At 36.5% G+C, this 22,847-nt stretch overlaps 2 protein-coding genes across 3 annotated transcripts; both read right to left on the reverse strand.

The window, feature by feature from the left end:
• Positions 1 to 9,919: 9,919 nt before the first annotated feature.
• On the reverse strand, positions 9,920 to 19,178 carry LOC135615158 (SUMO-activating enzyme subunit 1A-like). Of its 2 annotated transcripts, XM_065113288.1 has the most exons (11): positions 18,900 to 19,176; positions 18,271 to 18,366; positions 18,105 to 18,156; positions 16,757 to 16,952; positions 15,133 to 15,212; positions 14,812 to 14,928; positions 12,176 to 12,226; positions 11,411 to 11,477; positions 11,192 to 11,295; positions 11,004 to 11,111; positions 9,920 to 10,250 (listed from the first exon to the last, which is right to left on the reverse strand). In XM_065113288.1, exons 2-11 carry the CDS (start codon positions 18,351 to 18,353, stop codon positions 10,137 to 10,139), a joined length of 972 nt encoding a protein of 323 aa, XP_064969360.1. In that variant the 5' UTR covers positions 18,354 to 18,366; positions 18,900 to 19,176; the 3' UTR covers positions 9,920 to 10,136. The 2 variants fall into 2 exon arrangements, with proteins under 2 accessions (XP_064969360.1, XP_064969361.1); XM_065113289.1 differs by lacking the exon at positions 12,176 to 12,226 and having other exon boundaries at positions 18,900 to 19,178.
• Positions 19,179 to 22,264: 3,086 nt separating this feature from the next.
• Positions 22,265 to 22,717, reverse strand: LOC103974558 (uncharacterized). The gene has a single exon (XM_009389407.3). It carries the CDS (start codon positions 22,715 to 22,717, stop codon positions 22,508 to 22,510), a length of 210 nt encoding a protein of 69 aa, XP_009387682.1. The 3' UTR covers positions 22,265 to 22,507.
• Between the last annotated feature and the right edge of the window lie 130 nt (positions 22,718 to 22,847).

The following is a 22,847-nucleotide window of genomic DNA, read 5'->3' on the forward strand; positions in this document are numbered from 1 at the left end:
GAAGTAACCATAGGTAACAAATCCAACTTCTTTATTGAAAATATTTTGTTAGTTTATGATTTATAACATAACCTCATAAGCATTAGTCAATTGTGTGATAAAGGATAAATTATTAAATTCGAATCTAATACTTGCATTATTAAAAAACCACGCAAGAACATATCTATGATTGTATTAAAATAAAATAACATATACACTATTGACATCAATGATCTTTGCAATGAAATATGTTTTTCGGTTTTGAATGACAATGCTTGGCTTTGGTATAGGAGATTAGGTCATGCTAGCATGAAACTAATCACCAAAATTTCATCAAAAACTTGTAAGAGGAATTCCTCATATCAAGTTTATCAAAGATAATGTGTGTGATGCTTGTCAATTAGGAAAACAAATAAATGGTAGCTTCAAATCTAAGAATTAAATAAGCACTTCTAGACCTTTACAATTGATCCATATGGACTTATTCGGACCAATCTCTACATCAAGCCTAGGAGGTAGCAAATACACTTTTGTTATTGTAGATTATTATAGTAGATGCACATGAACTTATTTCTTGAAATACAAAAGTGAATGCTTTAGATATTTCACCAAGTTTTGTAAACTTATTCAAAATGAAAAGGGTTCTATGATTTCATCAATTCGAAGTGATCACAGTGGTGAATTTCAAAACCGTGATTTCTAAGAATTTTATGAATCTAATGGATACAACCACAACTTCTCTACTCCAAGAAATCCTCAACAAAATGGAGTAGTTGAAAAGAAGAATAAAAATTTATAAGAAATAGCAAGAACTATGTTGAATGAACATAGTCTACCCAAATATTTTTAGGCTGAAGTCATAAACACTACATGCTATATTATGAATAGAGTTCTAGTAAGATCCTTACTCACCAAAACTCCCTATGAGTTGTAGAACAATAAAAAACCCAATGTTTCATATTTTAAAGTTTTTTGGTGTAAGTGTTTTGTCTTGAATGAAAAAGATACCTTAGGAAAATTTGATGCTAAATTAAATGAAGGAATTTTTCTTAGTTATTCTTCGATTTCTAAAGCATTTCGTATCTTCAATAAAAGAACTTTAATTATAGAAGAATTTATTCATGTTATTTTCAATGAGATTCCTAAAATCAAGAAAAATGATTTTGATGATGATGTTAATTTTGATTCTTTGAATTTAAATGAAACCCCTTCTCCAACTAGCAACTTGGATGCATCCACTTCTGAAACATTCTTACCCAAGGATTGGAAGTATGTAGATGCTCATCCTAAGGAGCTAATCATAGGAGACACATCTAAGGGGGTTCAAACACGCTCTTCTCTTAAAAATTTTTGTGCCAACGTCGCTTTTCTCTCTCAAATTGAAGATGATTCATGGATTATCGTAATGCAAGATGAGTTAAATCAATTTGAGAGAAATGAGGTGGGGAAGCTTGTTCCTAGGCCAAATGACCATTTAGTTATTGGTACTAAATGGGTCTTTAGAACAAGCAAGATGAATATGGTATATGGTTAGAAACGAGGCTAGATTAGTGGCCAAAGGTTTAACCAAGAAGAATGTATCAATTACAAAGAAACCTTCGCTCTTGTGGCTCGATTAAAAGCCATAAGGATGCTCTTTACCTATGCTAGTAGTAATAATTTCAAGTTGTTTCAAATGGATGTTAAAAGCATTTTTCTTAATGACTTTATTTCCGAAGAAGTTTATGTTGAATAACCTCTCGGATTTGAAAATAATAGTCTCCCTAATCATTTGTTTAAATTAACTAAAGCTCTCTATGGTTTAAAACAAGCCCCAAGGGCTTGGTATGAGAGACTTAGCTCTTTTCTTATTGAAAATAATTTCTCTAAAGACAAGGTCGATACTACGTTATTTATCAAAAAATTTGAAAATAATTTTCTCACAACCTGTTTAGAATTTTGTCTGTGACATATTGGGCTTGAGTTTGGATTATTTTGGGCCAAGTGGAAGGCTCATTCGGTCACCCAAGATTAAGTGGAACCACTTATGAGCTGAAGTCAAGAGCACATTTTTCCAAGTTGTCAGGTGGTGGTACCGCCTAGCATAGGCGATGGTATCGCCAAGACTCGGGAAACCCTATATGAGATCTTTTTTGGCTCTATTTTTGAAGTCATTTAGGGTCTATAAATATCCCAACTATTCCTGCATAGAGATGCAAGAATTGAGTAGAAATGAGAAAATTTTCTAAGTTGAAAAAGTTCTATAATCTCTCTAAGTTTAGTGAGTCTCTTCCTCCTAGAGTTAGAAGGTTTCTAAGGAGTGAGGTCTAAATGAAATAGAGGTGTAAAGGCTCTCTCTTGAGCTAATGAAAAGGAAAAAGAGTTATAAGGGTTGTTGATCTTCACCCATTGAAAGAAGATCGGTAGTAGAAGCTGGTGGCCTCGAGTGAAGAGGAATCAGGAGTGGATGTAGGTCATGATGACCGAACCACTATAAACTCAATGTGCAATTTTTATTCTACTTTTCATTATAATTGCTATTACTTTCTGAGTTAATTACTTAGTTTACTTACTCTATGTCAAGCACTCTTTTCTAATATTAGTTTTTATTGAATGTAATTTTTCAAAATCGGCGTTTTTATCATAAGCACTAATTCACACCCTCACCCCCTCTAGTACTCATAGTTCTAACAATTGGTATTAGAGCCAGTTTCTCTCTGTTTAGTTTAACACCCAAGAGAGATAACTTTTTTCAGCTTTCATGAGGGTCACTCTATCATTCGTCCTCCTATGTTTAATGGGATGGATTACACATATTGAAAAACTCGAATGAGAGATTTTTTTCTTTCTATAGATTTCATTTATGGAATATTATTGAACTTGGCTTTCAAAAATCTTGTAAACCAATGAACGAATGGAATGATTTGGAGAAAAAGATTTTTTTCTTCAAATGCTAGAGCTATGAATGCTCTATTTTGTGCTTTGGATAAAAATGAGTTTAATCGTATTTCGACTTATGAAATTACACATGATATTTGGCATACTCTTGAAGTCACACACGAAGGCACGAGTAGAGTTAAAGATTCTAAGATAAATCTTTTGATGCATGATTTTGAATTATTTCGAATGAAGCTAGGCGAAACTATTGTTAACATGTACACCCATTTTATGGATGTTATCAATAGTTTAAAAGCTCTTAGCAAATGTTTTTAGAATCTTGAACTTGTTAATAATATTTTACGATCACTTTCTAAAAATTGGGATTCGAAAGTAACTATAATATAAGAGGCAAAGGACATAAATAACTTTTCTCTTGAATAACTTATTAGGTCTTTGATGTCCTATGAAATGACGTGTATAGCACATGATGAACTTAAGAATAACCTTTCAAAGAACCGGAAGGATTTGACACTTAGAATAAATAAAGATTACTCAAGGTTTAAACAGTTTAAAAAGATTTGACACTTTGAACTCTTAACAATAAAGTTTAAAAAGATCTTAAAACAAGAATCAAAGAATAAAAATGAACTTAAAAAGAAAAAGTTGTCAAAAAATAAGAAAGCACTCAAGGTGACTTGGGACGAAACGAGTGTATCCGAAGACAAGGAGCAAACCAATGAAGATGAAGTGGCGAACTTCTCTTTGATGGCTCTCGACGATGAGGTAAATGACTCAACCGAAATGTCTTTACCTTATGATGAATTACTAAATGTCTTCCATGATTTATTTGATGAATGTAAGCTAGTTAGTAAAAAATATAAGTTATTAAAAAGGAAGCATGCTTCTCTTTGATAAATTTGATAGATTAAAAAAGAAGCATGCTTCTCGGGCCAAAAAGATCGGACATTACGCTAAGGAGATCAGATGTTGCAGGAAGACAACATGTCAATTGGGTAATATGCCGAAGGAGAGGATGATGCGTCGAAGGGTTGGACGAAGCACTAGATGAACCAATGATATGTCGGACAATATGTGATTATTACATTGTAATAATTATCTAGATTAGTTTTAGTTCTAATTGGATTGGTTTAGAATGTACTTAGGCCAACTCAATTAAGGGCCTATTGAGCTTGAGTTAGGACTATTTTGGGCCAAGTAGAAGGCTCATTCGGTCACCTAAGATTAGGTGGAACTACCTATGAGCTGGAAAAGTTAAGAGCACACTTTTCAGGTTGTCAAGTGGTGGTACCGCCTAGACATAGTCTCCCAAACTATGTCAAGCGGTGGTACCACCAAACAGTCTCCTAGACTGTGTCAAGTGATGGTACCACCAGTCTGGGCGGTGGTACTATCCACTATCAATATTGTAGCTGGTGGTACCACCCAGCATAGGCTATGGTATCGCCAAGACCCGAGAAATCCGGGATGAGACCTTTTTTTACTCCATTTTTTAAGCCACTTGGAGTCTATAAATACCCCAACTATTCCTGCATAGAGATGCAAGAATTGAGCAAAAAAGGGAAAGAATTCTAAGTTAAAAAAGTTTTGTAATCTCTTTAAGTTTAGTGAGTCTCTTCCTTCTAGAGTTAGAAGGTTTCTAAAGAAGGAGTGAGACCTAAAAGAAAGAGAGGTGTAAAGGTTCTCTCCTGAGCCTATGAAAAGGAGAAAGAGTTATAAGAGTAGTTGATCTTCACTCGTTGAAAGAAGATCGATAGTGGAAGCCTATGGCCTCGAGTGAAGAGGAATCGATAGTGGATGTAGGTTACGATGACCGAACCACTATAAACTCGGTGTGCAATTGCTATTCTGCTTTTCATTATCATTGCTATTACTTTTTGAGTTAATTGCTTAGTTCACTTACTCTAAGTCAAGTACTCTATTCTGATATCGGGCTTTCATCGAACGTAATTTTTTAAAATCGATGTTTTTATCATAAGCACTAGTTCACCCCCCCTCTAGTGCCATCACAGTCCTAAAAATAGATAAGGAGAGTTTAGTTAAAACTCCATCATTAATTGGTTATCATCATCAAAAAGGGGGAGATTATTGAATTCTGAACTTTGATGATGAAATCAATTGATGAGTTTATGATCTAATCAGTGTTTGAGAAAAGTGATGTAGGACTAACTTTGATCATGAAAAGGCAAATTGATTGAAGTAGAAAAATCAGATGTTGGGCCGAAGTTAGAGATCAGGCATTGGGTCGAAAGGATCGGACATTACGCCAAGATCGAATGTTGCGAAAGATCAATATGTCAATGGATCGAGCAATATGTCGAAGGAAAGCACGACGGGCCAAGAGTTCAAACAAAGTGCCAAATGAACCAATGACATGCCGAACAATTTATGATTCATATTTATAATAGTTTATGTCTTAATTAAAGTAGATTAGGTTTTAATTGAGCTACTTTTGGGTGTAACCATGCTAACTCAATTAGGGACCCATTAGGCCAGAATTAGGACTAAATTGGGCCTATTGGAAGGTTCATTCAGTGACCTACAGTTGGGTCAAGCGGTGGCACCACTAGATCAGGCAGTGGAACCGCCTATGAGCTAAAAAGTATGAAGTGTCGGTTTCCGAAAGACCCGACGGTGGTGCCGCCCAAACTAGTGGTGGTACCACCAGAACACAGTCTTCAAGACTATGTTAGGTAGTGGTACTGCCCAAACTAGTGGTGGTACTGCCAATACTCCAAAAACCTGAGGATGAGACTTTTTTGCTCTATTTTTTAACCCATTTGGGACCTATAAATACCCCCACTCATTTTTGCTTGAGATAGCAAGAAAATAGCATGGAAAATTTATGATTCTAAGTGTGAAAACTCTATTGAAAGTGTCGAGTTCCTTCCTCCTCAATATTCTAAGTCATTCTAAGGGAGTTATAAGGACTACTTATAAAAAAAGAGTCGTAAAGATTCTCTTCTAAACCTGTGAAAATAAGAAAATAATTATAACAAGGGTAGTTGATCTTCAATCGTTGAAAGAAGATCATTAATAAAAGTCGATGGCCTTGACAGAGGAGAAATCGAGAGTAGACATAAGTCGTGACGATCAAACTACTATAAATCTGATATGCATTTTCTTTTATGCTCTTTATTGCTATTGCTTACTGATTTAGTTGCTCACTAATTTTACTTATCACTCAAAGGGATAACCTATTAAAGCCAAGTCATCTATAATAACTTTTATATTTTGCATATAATTAACAATAGTACTTTCCTCTTGTATTGTAGTACTACACGAAGATATTAGTAGTGGTATGAAACCAACAATTAAGGCTTGACTTGCTTATAGAATAAGATGATCTTATCATAGTCATAACTTATGATCAGGATTTGTTGTTGGGCTGAGTTCTTTTGATATTTAAATCTTTTTTGGTAAACAATTGAGAAAGTCATCGATATAGCCTAATAGATTATATCCAAATAGAAGATTGAAGAATTGTATTCATCAAGATTTATAGTTACCACCCTTAGATAATTTGAAAGGGTTTAGAGTTACAATATTTATGGATATAAATCAAATAATTATTTCTTATAAAAATAGTAATTGAAGAATGAAATGTAAGTGAGGAAAGAATATTGAGAATATAAACTGTAAGAGAGGAATCACGCATTGCTGAAACTACGGAGGAAAGATTTTTCTTAATCAATAACTCAAATCATATAATCAGTTCAGTTACTCAAACATGGGATTGATCCTTGAATTATAGATTGATTCTAAAAACAGAGATATTATATATGTATTTTTATCATCATCTTCTATCAACGTTGAGAGCTTGGGACTTGAAGTGCTGAAGGTTTCGATGACTTTTCTCAATTTTTGTTTTCTTTTATGAGGGATGAAAAAGGCATATATGGGAGTTTTATAAACCATGGAAAGATTATTATTCTTATTCTCTTGTGTGGAAGTCTTTCCACATGGAACATGAAGACTTCTCCCACATGTGACATGAAGACTTCTCTCCGGATTTCTATTGATGTGTATGAGATGGAGAAAAGAAAAGGCTGAAGATTAGTCCCATATGCAGTGATGTGTGTTAAAGGCTATCATCGTCTATATCAATCACCGTTCGTTTTTCTTTTTGTCCTTCAAATAAATTAAAATAATTAAAGGAATCTAATACAATGGAATCCAAATTAGGTGACCGATTCACACGTGATAACTGATTTAATCCAAAGGCCTTGCCACGTGTGACAAATCAATGAACGCTTATTTTCTTTCATGAGAAATTTCTAAAACAATAAAAAAAAGTTACGAAATGCATCGGTAAATTGTCATGAAAGTTCCTTCTCTTTTTTCAATACTTTAATCAAGTTTTTATTATCTACTTAAATGGTAATATAATTGGTGACTTCTGATATTGTATGTTCATAAATAGTAGAAACAGTTCAGTGTAGAAGCTGCATCTCTCAGCCACATATTTACATCATGTTAATAATATACACAGGTTTTTAAGGTCTCTTAGTCTTAATTAAAAAATAATTCCGCTCTTTTAGCATTTATATTATAGGCACCATGAGTATTTAATTTGATCCTAACATAGTTCGATTTTTCTATTGGATACTACTTTGGCAAGGTAACTTGCTAATCCCTTCAGAAAGATGAGAGGTCATAGAATTCATCACAGAGCCAATAGCTCCATACGATGATATCATATTCTCATTCAAATCAACCATAAGCTATGAGCAATAAGAGATTTGATAAGTAATCCACTACTTACAGGAGTTTATCCCCTTCTTTAAGCCAAGAAATGTTCCACCATTCACTTACAAGTGAAAAGTGCAAACGATTCTCATATAATAAAATGACCATTAGGTTTTGAAAAAAGAATAGTTAAAAAAAAATTTTGTATGATTCTAGTCATCGGTAAATTGATCACAAAAGTAACAACAAGGAGTATCGATAGTGTCAAAGATAGAAAGTCTAGCAGAAGTTTGTGAACGGTTATGTAGGTAGCCATTTCCAACATTAATCAAAGAACACTGGGAATAACAAAAATGCACCATAGCAATTTCTAAACTTCCTCATTCGCAATAGGGATCAAAAGAAGCTAGGAATTAAAAGAATGGGATTGGTTCAAAATGCAACGTTGCTTCATTGGTTTTATTGTGAACCTGTAAAAGATGCCAACGTACACCTTTCTTATCCTTGCATCTCGTCAAACTCAAATCGATCATCAAAACATGAGTCATGGTCCATGGTCCAACCACACTACTTTGTCATATGGCTCATTGTCATATGGCTCATTGTCATATGGCTCATTGTCAATCCTGGGATCTGATTTCCCGGATGATCTGTTTGTACAAACTCTGATCCTCTTAATTCTTTCTACAGCAGTAGAATAAATTTTTTTTTTTATTTTTAAATACAAAAATAACTCATACGGGTCTCCAATAACAAACCACTAGCAATCCACAAAATTAATGCATTCAAATAGGGAAAAATCACCTTCTAAGCAAGGCGACCATTACCGTAGGAGAATTACTTACGGAGGAGGGATGCTTGTTTTAGTGCTGTTGCATATTAATACATCATGAGACGATCATGAAACACAGTGCCTCATTCGTACGACGGCAAAACTAAACATACAAGGGGATTGTAATGTAGAAGAAGGACAAGACACAGAAACATACAAGGGATTGTAATGTAGAAGAAGGACAAGAGACAGTGCCTCATGCGTACGATGGCAAAACTAAACCTACAAGGGAATTGTAATGTAGAAGAAGGACAGGACACAGTGCCTCATGCGTACGACGGCAAAACTAAACCTACAAGGGAATTGCAATGTAGATGAAGGCCAAGACACAGTCCCTCATCCCCATGGTCATTATCCTCGGAAGACTAACTCATGTGACTTGGAACCTTACAAGGGAATTGGTTCAATCAGAGCCCACGTAAAGCTCATGTTGGGATCATGAAATCTCCACGCTCCTCCATGCCAAACTCACTCAGCGAGATGAGAGCGACTGCCAAAACCATAGCGATAACTGCGAACACAGCAACCCTAGCCATCCACTTACCTCCATGATCGCCACCTGCAACTTGTCTTCTAACTCTTCCCACCCTCTTCTTCTTCGTATTCTCCAAAGAAGATGGTGGAGGAGAAGACGACAAAGAGGAAGAAGACATGCACTCCTCGTTTTGAAGATAGCTGCATTCACCGATGCATGACGAGCAGTAGGAGGACGAGGAGTCGACTTCGGCACCCTGGACGAGCACAGAAGAGCAGACGCTGCATATCTCCTGTCCTCCATGCAAGCCCGCTTCGTCCTTCGCACGCTCCAACGCCTCCAACAGCCTCCGCCCCCTTAGCTTGCCGCTCCGCATTGCCGCATGCCTGTCGGCCACGATCTCCTCCACAGCCCGGCCAACAACACCGTTAGGCTTCGTCGACTCCCAAGGAGGCCGAGGTTGCTGCAGGGCAGAGACGAGCTTCTTCGGTGAGTCGTGGATGTGCTCGAGAAGGTCCGCGGAGGTGAAGGTGGACACGTCGGTGGCGGAGCAGCTGCGACGACGGCGGGCGGTGGACTGCCTGTAGGAATTCCAATCGTGTTGGAGGTGTTGGAATCGCCTGTAGAGATGGTCCTCGTCCTCCTGTTGCTGCCTTTCGTGATCCCGTTGCAACGTTGCCATGGTTGAGATCAGAGAGACCGGTTGTCCTTCAGCGGCAGCGTGGGGTTGAGGGTATTGGGATGGAGTCGAGGACTTGTAAGTCCTACAAATGTGGAAGGAGATGAACTGTCCCCTAACCCACGTTTGAAGTTTTGAATTTGGGATTAGAGGCTATAAGGGGCTGTTCAGCTTTATTTGTTCCCTTTATTTCGGATACATGATGTCAATACTAGTAGCAATTTAGATTAAGGATATCTAATCCCAACCACCGTGGCCATGTCGCTGTGGAGATCAGCGAACGAGACTCTCATCAATTTTGCATTGAGTAGACCTTACAAAGAACTTTTATGGAGCCTGCATGTATCTCATTCTTGAGATCGGTGGCAAATTCTACTGACAACATACCTTAAGATTCGAGCAAAATCGACATAGCACAGAAACAACAGATACATCAGTCTAATACCATCAGTGTACAGGATTATCATATGCACTTGGCGCATGACATTTGGAAAACACAGTGAAATTTGGAAAAGAGAACTCCAAGTCACATGACATATGACTAGTACATTGGAGCATTAGGACTTTAAATTAACACGACAACCAATCTTCTGTCTTAGAGGATATCAGATCGAGGAGGGGTTGGAGATATCCTCGATCACTCCCTTTCCATCAGCAGCATCGAAGTAGAAGAAATTTTTGAGTGGGTCACCTTTGCCAGATATTGCCTTGATCACTTCCTGGTAGAATGAAGCAACAACTTTAGCTTGCATATGGTGACTCCAAATCATGAGAGATTCTTAGTTTACTAGGCTCTACTCTTTGATTTATTTAATGCAGAGAAAAAACACGTGAAATAGCTATACAGCACCGCATATGATAATAATCCATCTCGTATACGAATACTTAAATAACATAGAAAAGAATTAATGTACACTAATCAAAGTAAACAAGCTAGCAATTTATCCCAAAGTAGGTCGCATCAGGTTGGGCTTGCATCATAGGTTAGAGATATAGACAGTAGCCTTCAACTTTCGGCTCAAATTCAACATACAAGATGAGTCAGAAAGTTAAGGACAACTTCATTTATTCTTGTAAATACTGAAAATTTTGATAGTCATTGAAATATGAAACTATGTATTGCGTCCTGGTTTCTCTGAAATAATCAGGGGTTAGGGCCCACCTAATTTACTAGCATAAGAAAAGAAGCAGACAGAAAAAGAGAGATTACATGACAAAGGAAGAGGTTGTTCCCTTGCAACCTGAGTGATCATAATTCGAGTCATGAAAATAGCTTCTATATTTTTAAATATAAGGTAATATAGACCCCACTTAGATCTCACATTGGCAGAAGCCTCATGTTGGATTCGAGCATTTTTCAGTTATCTTGGATGACACTTATTATAGTGAAAACAAATATACGTTGCAAGGTAAATCCATACATTAGAAAAGAAGATTCATGAATAATAGACTTTAAATAAAATTTTACACACCTGACCAAGAATTCCACCAAGTATCGGGCATACAGGTGGATATAACATTGGCCCAGCAACTAGTATCCTTTCCAGAAGTGTTTCAGGAACATGTGACTCATTCAAGGACTGAAAAAGAATTGGGTAAAGAAGACATCACATGCATGCACAAATATAATATATGCTTAGCTATGAAATATCCAGGTTACCTGAGCATCACATAGCTCTTTCCTCAGCTTCAAAACAGCAGGAAGATCAAAATTAGACAATTCACCAGGATTACGTCCTTCGGATAATTCAAACTTCTCTATTACTGCATGAAAAATAATTAACGTCATGCATTACGAGTTAACCATGGAGGGCATAGCAAAAGGGGGGAAAATAAAGACTTTTTTAAAGAAATTGCTTCAGTATGTTTTCTTACAAACCTCTCATAGCAAAGTACAATTTGCTCACTTTCCTAGGAAGATTCCTCCATGGTAATAAAATTGCATCCTGCAATAGAGATGATAATTGCAAATGAAACTTGTCCACTGAATCCGGAGGCAGAGGACATTTGACCAAGTTTCAGTGTCATTATCTATATAGAATAACCAATAACAAAACTAAGATTCTAATCTTGTAAAAAGAATTTAATGACCGAAGAACTGTGTTAGGCCCAGGAAAAAAAATTTTACGATCAGGTATATATATATATATATATATATATATGGGTCGAACATAGATTTACAACTTGTGTTAATATAAGTGACATCTTATGCAATCACCAAGTTGCATCCTAACCCACAAATTCTAAATATGAATTTGATACTCAACACCATTCTCTCATAAAGATTAACCATATAAGGTTGGACAAAACTCAGAAAAGCTACTTGCAAAGGCGTACATCAATAGATAAATGCAATATACAAGAGAACCTCCAAAAGTTGCATTTTATCACCACAATGGACAATAAATTCGTTGTGCTACACACTATGGTGTTTCTGTCATACTTTGGTTTTAAAATATTTATGGTTTTTGGCAATAATTGAAGAGTATGCAATTCCATAAAGCAACAAGTAAACTACACTAGATCTGATGTCAAAAGAAGCTAAACATCAAGAAACATGGCTTAATTACATTATCCAAAACAAAGATGCAGCTATTGGAATACTACATCACAAATAATATTTAATACCACTTAAAAGATGTACCTCAAGACTTGGATAACTCAAATGACATTCAGCAGTACCAACAGACTTTTTCTGCCGAAAAAATAATGAGAAGTGTCATTTCTAGATAACTTAATAAGCCAAATCACAAGCGCCAGCATTTGAAGGCCATCAAAAGAAACAGTGGAACAGGCTGAAAAGGTTAAAGAAGCAAATCAATTAATGAAGAGCACAAATATCATATTGTAAGATCGATCATCTAAAGGAGAATTAAAAGAGGATTCATTGATCATGTAGCAAGTTTTTTTGACAATCACATCCATTCATAGACCAGTCTTGATTGATCCATCCATGAGGGAAAAACATCGTCATAAAAAGATGTTAATGACCTTCAAATTTCTTTTGAAGCACAGGCACATACCAGGTCAAATTATTTGTATGCAACATTAGCACTGACCTGTGACACCAACTCATGGAGCATTCATTCAAACCAATCTTATGTGGGAATGAAGGTCTAAAATGTAAGGTCCATTAAAGATAGTAATCTGATGTATGATGGATTTGAATAAGAGCCCAATGAATCTCATTACTAGTCAACTCAGACTTGGGTCACATGTATATTTTACAATTTTTGAGGTATTTATGGAGGCTTGTTATTGATTTAAGTGGATAGTTTAGGTGGTTTTTGACGTCCTATTTTTGAGTGATATCGATGTTAAGAATCCTAGTGGATATTTTACTGAAGATATTCCTCCATCCTGGAGCATATTGACTTTGGTCAAGAAAATTTAAGGATTGACTATTTGTTTTGTTGAATGTAAATTCTCCCATGTTTTTGGGGAGGGTTTTTAGAAAGGGGATCAGTGTAGCTAATTGGTTGGCGACATATGCCCGTACAACCAAATCATGTAATTTTTGGACCAAAGGTTGGCCTTCGAAACTTGATTTTTTTTGTTCGCTGTGATGCGAACGGTCGTGTACTTGTCCATTACACTAAGTTTAGTTTAGTTTTCCTTTAGAATAAAACAATGATGCTAAGGTTTTCTACTCAACAACAGTATACAAGTTTGGGGAGTTCTAGATGCATTCCCATAAGAAATTTTATAAAATTGCAAACTACTCAAAAGAAAGCCTCTCCCACAAGCTAGGTAGGTCTAGTCAAGATCTATGCCTCACAGATCATGGAGCGAGTTAAAATTGGTCTTGAGTTAATACAACAAATCTATAATTTAATTGATTGATGGACTTGGTGTGTCTTCTCCCCAGTTTATCATTTACTATCCATCTTCCCCTATTTATTTGCCTGCACCCTGTCTATTGCACATGTAGATACGAAGGGTAAAGAAAAGTGCAGAAAAATACACTTAATAGATCCATGGTCATATACAGTGGCTAAAAAGTAGCCTAGGATTCTAGGCAACGATAATAAATGCAGTGTTATAGAACTACATTTCAATTGCATTAGTTTTCAGGTTGGAATCCAGCACAACCTAGCAGTCATGAAATCTTGCTTTTGTGTCACTTACAAACCCAAACATGGATCCTTTTGGCAGCTAAACTAGCAGTAAACATAGTACACACTAATTACATTGTGGAAATTCAGTGGTAATCATAATCTTCACACTCATATTCTCAGGTAAATGGAACATTAAAAAATCATGCATGCAGTTGTTAGATAGCTGAGGGTGGGCCTTGGTACATCAATAAGGTTGCTCCTTTACGACCTAGGAGACCAAGATTCAAGTAACAGATAAAGTCTCTTTAAATATTTAAAGGTAAGGCAGAGTACGTTGATCCTCCCCAAACTCCGCAATTGGGGGAGCCTCATAAACTGTGTATGCCTTTTTTCGTTGTTAGATAGATTGCTTTTCTGAAATATATTGCTTAAGATAGCACGAAGGATTTAAAATACCAATTCATTACAAGTTTCAGTAATCTATTAGATTGGTGGATAGCAGTATATATACCAACCTGTACCACCCAATATCACTGAATAAAATAATAAAAAATACAGATAAACATATATGTACCTGTATTGAGCTATGCATTCCAATTCTGGTACTTGGTCAGATGTTAAATAATAGCCAGTACATACCGAGGTATACCAGAATTTACTTGCATGACACTACTCTTAACCAGCTAGTATTAGATTAAAAAGGGACAACATTTTGCTGAAATTCTGTGATGTCTGTTGTCTAGAGTAAATCATATCAAATAACCAGCTGTCTGTCTAAAATGAAAATAAACTTTCATAACATATCAGAATGTGATACCACAGCAGAGTTCTATTAATGACTAGCATACAAGCATGCAACAAATAAAGGAAGAATTCCTATCAAACTAAAGAAATTAGTCATATCAACTCCCATATTAGAAGTGTATATAAAACAGGCCAGACATACAATCGTACTAAATGAGCCACTAATAACTGTCAACATGACAAGAAATTCTTAACATAAATTAAAAGACTATCAAAAAAGGAAAGCATATAACTGTGACCAATTAATGAGCTACATAAAACACCCAAAAACAAATGGCAGTATATTTCAAGACACGATACTTAAGGAAAGGAAGGCCTTGTGCAGACTATGATTGCAATCATTTGTCCAAAATAGCACAATGCATAATCAGCTTAATATAATTGATACTGATGACATTGCTAATATCAACAACTGCACCTGTGCATAGGTGTAGTTCTGCAGGTCAACAAAAATTTCACCACAGGAATCTCGGCATTCAATTGCATAAAATGCAATTCGCTTGGCTCTTTTACGACATTTCTCATTGATTTCTATCTGGGGAAGAAATAATCAAAGAATTAACAGATCAAAGACAACATAGGTGAATGCAAGTACAAAGCACATGTGAAACACAGAATTACTACATTATTAGTTACAGAAATACGAATCAGATCTAGAATATCAAATAATTAAATTTAATGGAAATATCTATAAGCATAGCTCAATTAGATAGGCTTTATATCAAGTGTCATTCAGTACCTTAGTTTTGAGTGAACAGCCAGTAACAACTACAACATCAAACTTGTCAAGAAACTCCATTTCACATTGTGCCAAATCACCTGTAGAAGACAATGTTCAGATACGATATTACATTCCAAACTCCTTATAATTGTACAAAGAGTTCAAAGAAAAAAAGATAATGATGCAGTATGAATTATAAATCATATGTCAGTCTAGAGGGCACATGTTTGTATAAACGAATTATAATCTAAATACAATGTCTTGTATTGTATTATACTATCATAGCCAAGATGTGTTTAATAAACCAAAGCTGTTCATTGTGCCCAATATCTCTTTGTACTCCAACCAAGAAAAGCATCATATTTTAGAAAAATATTCTGCTTCCTACATATCAAAAACCTGCAAAATTTAATTCCACAGACCTAACTATTCATGTTAACATGCACAGATATTAAATCCCATTGAAATATAATTGACCACTATAACAGTACATGAACCTAATGAGACCTATCTGATGTTCACCTGTAGAATAAATGGACACTAATTCAATCATGCAAGATTCCATAAATGGGAATATGTATTGGAAGATAGCCCTGTGCACAGAATTTCCATCATACCAGGCATAAGAAAGGTAATATGTATGTCAACTTATCCCTACATGAAAAGTAGTAGTTTCATATAGCTCAAAATTTGACACCCAGGTCTCAATAGAGCAAATTTATCAAGGTGCCAAGACACCTTCAAAGCATACATATATAATAACTTGCTAAAGAATGTGAGTCAAACCTTTACTGATATAATTAATCAGTTTACCTTGTACGTGGTTTTGCCACTTGGGCATTAGGCTAGGTACATTACCTTAAAGTCAGGGTCATCTTAAAGTCTTAACAGGTGCATTTACAAGATACATATATTATAATAATTCCTTTTCCTATCTTTTGACCAATCAGTATTCTTGTTGATCTTTTTACTTCTTAAGTTTTTTTTATATCTCTTAATCTTTTTATGGTTTAAATTATTTGAATAACATGACATATAATTCATATCTTTCTAATTTGCCAACTTTTTTTTTAAAAATAAATTTAACCAGAACCTTGATGCTCCAATCCAAAACCTCATTTTTATACAGGAGATCTGGATTGCCTTTTTGTCTGGGACAGACAATCCATATACTGATTTTTCTAAATCTTATTTTGGGATAATCGCCATATCTCAAACTTATGTGATCCTACATTGCCATATTGACTGAGTGATGACACAAACATTCCACAGATATAAACACAAAGGACCCAAATTCTGATAAATGGAACCTTCATATATAACAAGCAAGATAAGTTAGATCATAGTATTGATTGATCAATCCTAAATATCCTTAAATCAAACTTTGTTTTGCAAAACATGATATTATTGAATTTACATATATTAACATCTGAAATTGTCATACTCTATATCATGACAGCACAGAAATAGCTATATCTGTGAAATCAAAATGTTGCAAGCATATAAAAAAAGTTTTGCTGACATGCTACAAACTCAACAACCAACACACATCTCAACCAATATGTTTTATCTGGCAAAAGCTGGAGATTTCACCAAAGAATAAGCATTCATAATTGGAAATGATAAGAATTATGGGAATCACCTTTTTCTGCTAAAACACGGACCATAGGGTTGAAATCTCTTAAAGATTCACAACATAGTTCAGAAAGGGATCTACCACTATATACAGTCTCATCCCGTGGAATCAAGAAATTAGCTTGAAGTGCATCCTCTGTCACTAAACGATCATCCATCAGTGTCAAACTCCCTACTCCTGCTAGAACAATATTCTTGCAGAACTAACCAAAAGAGAAAAGAACTTGTGTGAGTGGTAAATATAGATGCTTCCAACATGACCTCCAATAACAACTATTTTAAAAGTCTTGACAGATGATTAACATGGAATTCAACAATCTAGCTACCGAGTTACTTTCAGCAATCTAGCTATCACAAATTATTGAATATTCATAGAAACTGTAAGAGCAAGTATGTAGCCGCAGAAGTACCTTCATATAGGAAAACTCACACAGATAAAGTAGAACTTTCAGCTGTTGCTCTAATCGACTACTCTTGGCTCGTATGGCACATTAGTACTACACTTTTTAACTTAATTAATGTCATATCTAGTTACTACAGTGGGACATTAGTTTCAAACCCCTATGTGAGTTTTATTTTGAAAACCTATGATATACATGCCTATTAATAAATATACTGAACAGAGTAAAAAAAATTATTTAAGAGAATTGAGCACATGGTCTGTGAATATTAACAATATATTACTGGAAAAATTACATTTATTTCAAAAATGTTAAAAAGACAAGAAACAACTATGTTCCAATGTGTATTATAATCTAATCCCCTTAAAAAAGTGTTGTCTTATCCAACATTCTTCTTGTAATCCCATATTAACATATCCAAAATCCAAGAGTACTTGAAGTTTCTCAGGTAGCATTCCTTTGAGAAACTAATATTATCTATATTTAGCTATCATAATGAGCTCTACATTTAATCCATTTTCACAACAAAGTTATGAATCATATATCCAAAACTTAACTGTACAGAGTACACACATTCTCCAAACCAACTTTTCCATTCAGAGTTCTTGTGTTTGCTTGAAGTAAACCCTTAACTGGACTATAAATGATTCAACCAGTACAGAGTACATGCATTCTGCAAACTAATTTTCCGATTAGAGTTCATGCATTTGCATGAAAGCCTTAACTAGACTATAATTGATCAAGGCTTCTGAAAACAAAATAAGCAACAAGCTGAAACCCAGACTATAAATGTTGGCAATTGAACTAGAATAAAAGAACATAACTATTCATCCATATTGTGGCACATCAATGACAAATCCATGTGACAAGAGGACACATAATCCAACAATCTTTTCAATGATAATTACGAAGTCAGGACTAAATTTTAGTAAAATCACAAAAGAACTGGATTACCTCAACCGATGTGCCATTCAATCCACTGACGAGTATCTGAGCCTTGCTTAACCTTTTTTGAAACAAAAAAAAAAGATATCAAACCAAGAAGAGTAAAAAACATCAAATTAACAAAAGAGAGACCATATAATTAATACTTAAGAAAACAGGAAATGACTCAAACTACCTTTTCTGAGCATCAACCCCCCAGACTCGAATTTGGCGATCATATAGGGCTGTTTGTTGTGCAGTAAGCTCTTCCCCATCCATTTTGATCCTTAATCTGCTAAGCAAAGATGATTAGGGATACGACCTTGTAAGAATGGTTAAAGAAAGGAGAAAACTTGAGATGCGGTTTTCTTAGAAATTGTTAAGAAAGGAAGAGGCGGACAGAAAGCATCAACGGCTAATCAGCTAAAATGCTTTCTCCAAAGCTGGAATCTATACGAGGAACCGGGATTGAGATTCAAACAATAAGTTGTAAAAAACCCACAATATTTTGTCTAATGCTACAAAGAATACAGACCAAGATAGAATTTTTAGTAGGATTTTGTGTAGTGAAAGGTGCAATAAGCTTCAAAGCACCTCGAAAAATCTCTAAATGTATCCGGTATCGGTGAAAAATGGAATTTATTTAGCTTTTATACGCCAACAAAGAGAATCAAGAATTATCCAAAGGAAAAAGTAGATTAACGTCTTCAAATGACATCAATGCAACCCACAAACAAACAGCAGCACTGAGTTACAGACAAAAAAAAGGACGATTATTGTGTCAACTAAGGAACGACTCTTGGGACTAGCAGTGCAGCTTCTTACCGTCCTTCCCAAAGACACAGGTGATGCGCCACAGCCTAGCACGGGTGGGATAGGAACACGGAATCGCTTTTAGAGGAGAGACTCTCGGAACACACTGCAGAAGATGAGCCGACTCCTGCAACAAGTGGCACCTGGTCGAGTTTCGAGGCCGCCGATGTAACTGACTGCGGCGTCGCCGACGACGAGAAGAGGGCTTAGGGCTGGTCTCGGCTTCCTGAACTAGGGCAGATTCGATAAGTTTTATGGCTTCAGCCGGCCCGTTTTTCCGGTTCGTCAGAAATCTGTTGTGCTTCCGATCCAATTACCAAATTGAACCGACGGGGATTCGTTATTGGTTTCTCATGTTAACGCCCAGCGGTCCGGTACTGTCCGAACAAGTACAATTCTTGTGATTAGATGTTTTAGATCGGGTTGGCTTCAGATCGGGCTGACATCGGATCAGGTCGACGGTAAGCCGAAGGATTCAATCGGATCGTAACAAACAGTAACCCGATAGGGATGGTAATTAGGCAGGTTACTATGGATTTGGCTTTCGATTGGGTCAATTAGGGCTCGGTGCATTGCTTATATATGATTTGTTTTTCCTGTCTAATCTCTATGCATGTGTGTGTGGATTTGCCTTTTTCTATTTAATTTACACAAATAAAATCTAAAATCCAGCAAAAGATTTGAGACAAAATTATACCTGTAGAATCTAGTAACTAAATTCTCTCCAAAATCATCATGCTGAAGTAAGGAGAATAACCCAAGCGTAGATCTGTGTTGCCATCTTCTTCTCTTTGGTTCCATTTCAAATGAAGAGCGACGACCTTTCCAATGTTTCTCTCTGCACTCTAAATTGTAGAATTAAGGAACAATTCATGATAGAGCTAGCTTTCTAAGTAGTATGTATCCTTTCTTTACGCACACATTCAAGTATTACATGCAGCAGGAACAAAAAAGAAGCCATTAATATGAAGAGAAACAAGTGACAGGAAGGGATAGAGAGCTCAAAGTGTCGACCTTTGTAGAACTCTACAAGGCTATCCTCCTCTCAAGCTCAGCATCCACTCTTGCCTTCTCCTGCACCTGCAATGGCGATCGATGGTGATGAGCAGCCACACCTACGGCATGAAGGTGTTATCACGTACGGTCGACGGTACACGGGAAACACGACGTCGTAGGGCAACACCGAGAGGAAGAAGAGGAGGAAAGTACTTCTTCCTCGATCTCAAGCAAGAGATGGCTCTGTCTGTCCAACTGAGCTAGAATTTCGACGAAGTCTATCTAATCTAAACTTCAATGTTCTGAAGGGAATACCGAAGCGATCGAGTTCCATTAACTGCACTGTTTCGCGGTTTAGTAAGCAGTGCAACAACTATTATTAGTTTATTTGAATTAAAAAACATATAAAATATAGAATACCTGAGAAAACGCCACTACTAATATGTTTAGCATCATAATGATTTTTTTAAAAGATATAAATTTAAATGAGAATTTAACTAGAGTTGACTTACGATCGCTAACCTCTTTTGTGTGTGTGTGTGTGTGTGTGTATATATATATATATATATATATATATATATATATATATAAACTGTAAAACTGTTCTTAGAATCTCCTTTAGTAACTCTGTCCGTGTGTATTGACAGGAATAAATGCCCTTTGAAGCTAATAAATCCCTGAAGAGAAGAGTACGTAGGTTTCTTGCAATCATGCAATCTGATGTTTTGTAGGCTACATTTCAATTGGCCTGTTGCGATCTGCTAATCTTTTGTCTCCGCCAGTGCATGTGTTCTTCCTCCATTACAGTGGAAACGAAGTGATTTCTCTTGGCAGCAGATAGAAGTGTCCTTCACTGGAATTGTTTGCTGTGAACCATGGAATCATCATATCAAATGGCAACATCTAGTTTCTTCTTTCTTTTCTTCTTCATCCAGGTTATCATCCAGATCAAATGGGAATTGCTGCAGCAACCACCGAGCCAAGCGTGAGCAACTAGATGGCTTGAATGATAGAAGAAAACTGGCATTTCTGTGTGCCATATATAGATGCTGTCTTGAGCATCGAGAGTGGGCAAACATTCTGCTTATTGCTCTCAGGTAGCAAAACCTTTTTCATGAACTGCTGCTATAAAGATCTCCGGTGAAGAATCAACCATGTCTGCGTGAGGTGGAAGAGAGAATATTAGATGAAGTATTTCTTATTTCAACATAATTTCTCTCACCATTATCTAGATAAGATCCTTTCAGGTATAGTTCACCTGAATTAGTTTTGCATATGTCACTCTTGACGTGGGCAAATCTCCTTCATCCCCGTTGGAGATAATGTTTTCAAGGGTGATGAACCAATCCCCTTGGAGATTTCATTCTCAAGACACAAACTCTTTCCCCTAGAAGATATGATTCTCAAGACACGAACTCATTCCCTTTGAAGATAGGTTTCTCAAGACGTGATGAACTTTATGTACCAAGTCGCCTTGACTCAATTATGCGTATCAATAATATATAGATATATTATATATACAATCAAGCTGGTACCGGGCTATCATCTGATATACAACCAAAGTGGTCTATCAGGAAGTTTAATTGCTGAATTATTAAGTTATATTTTAGAAACAGTTAGTATACCTAGAGAGTTAAAAAGGGAACGTAACAAGGAAAGAATCATATCATGGAATTATTTCTCCTAGAATCTACATAGAAACAAAAGGGATTAATAACGAGCAAATGATTAACTGTCATCACTTCGGACGAACAAGCATAACAGAACAATGGTAGATTATTGGACATGTAAATGAATACCTTAGCTCGGTCAGAATGACCATCCATTAGGTCAGCCCCCTGTCGATAAAATCTACATGCATAGTGACATATGAACAAAACCGCAAGGCATACGATGATTAACTCTAGACACTATTTCATATCATCACCCAGGGATTCAAATCTCAAAGCTAAAGGGATTAAGATACTGACATTTTTCATCGCGTCTTTCCGCCAAATTCTCTTAATCAACGACTGATCATACTGATCAAAGATTTAACTCGCCCCTCCGTCCTAACCTGTATATAGAGACCGTGTCGGTCTTGATTTCATGTCAGTTGGTAACGATCGAATTCCTCCCCTTCCCCATGGTCTCTGATGCGTCTACCAACAGTTGACTATCTCGTTCGAGTCAACGACGAGTCTCCCTTCTTCCTTCATTGCCTGTGGGAAAAACAATTTTTATATCGCCTCGTGGGCTACATTGGTCTCTCTCTCTCTCTCTCTCTCTCTCTCTCTCTCTCTCTCTCCCCCCATCAGATTCGTCTGCGTGGTTGTCACTAGCAAAGGAAATGACGAGTATGGAAACCAAGAACCAGAGAGACAACGAAACCACTTGTATTCATGAATCATAGTATGCCTTCATGGACATCGTCATCTTTAATATATCCCAAAATAAACGGCAATAACATTTTCACAAACAGAAATGACATATACCAAACGAATAACAGCAACAACAACAGTAGAGAAAAGGACATAGGAACTGCCGCTGGCGGAAACTTAATTGTAATGCTTAAGCGTCCATCAGGGGAGATATGCAACAAGGAAGACAGGAAGAAGGCAGGCGGTTGTAGCAGAAGTAGTGTGTCAGCCGGTGTAGATGTGGACTCCGACGACGATGAGGAAGATGGTGAGGAGGGCGAAGAAGAGGACGGCGTGGACGAGGATGGAGATGCCGCTCGTCTGCATGTTGACGAACTCCACTACCCTCCCCTTTCCCGGCAGCTGGAACAGCAGCCCCGGCGACAACAGCACGAACAGCAGCACCGCCACCACCACCGGCCCCCAGTCCGCCATCTCGTCTACTATGCAAGCATCCTATAACAGCGTTTATAAAGAGGAGAGGAGACCGCAGAGGTCGCCAAGTCATGAGAAGCAGAATATTACGCCCTTACCGTGTGCCATGAGACGTAGAGAGGTGTGAGTT

This window comes from Musa acuminata, chromosome BXJ2-6 (genome assembly GCF_036884655.1).
Source record: "Musa acuminata AAA Group cultivar baxijiao chromosome BXJ2-6, Cavendish_Baxijiao_AAA, whole genome shotgun sequence".
Taxonomy (NCBI): domain Eukaryota; kingdom Viridiplantae; phylum Streptophyta; class Magnoliopsida; order Zingiberales; family Musaceae; genus Musa; species Musa acuminata.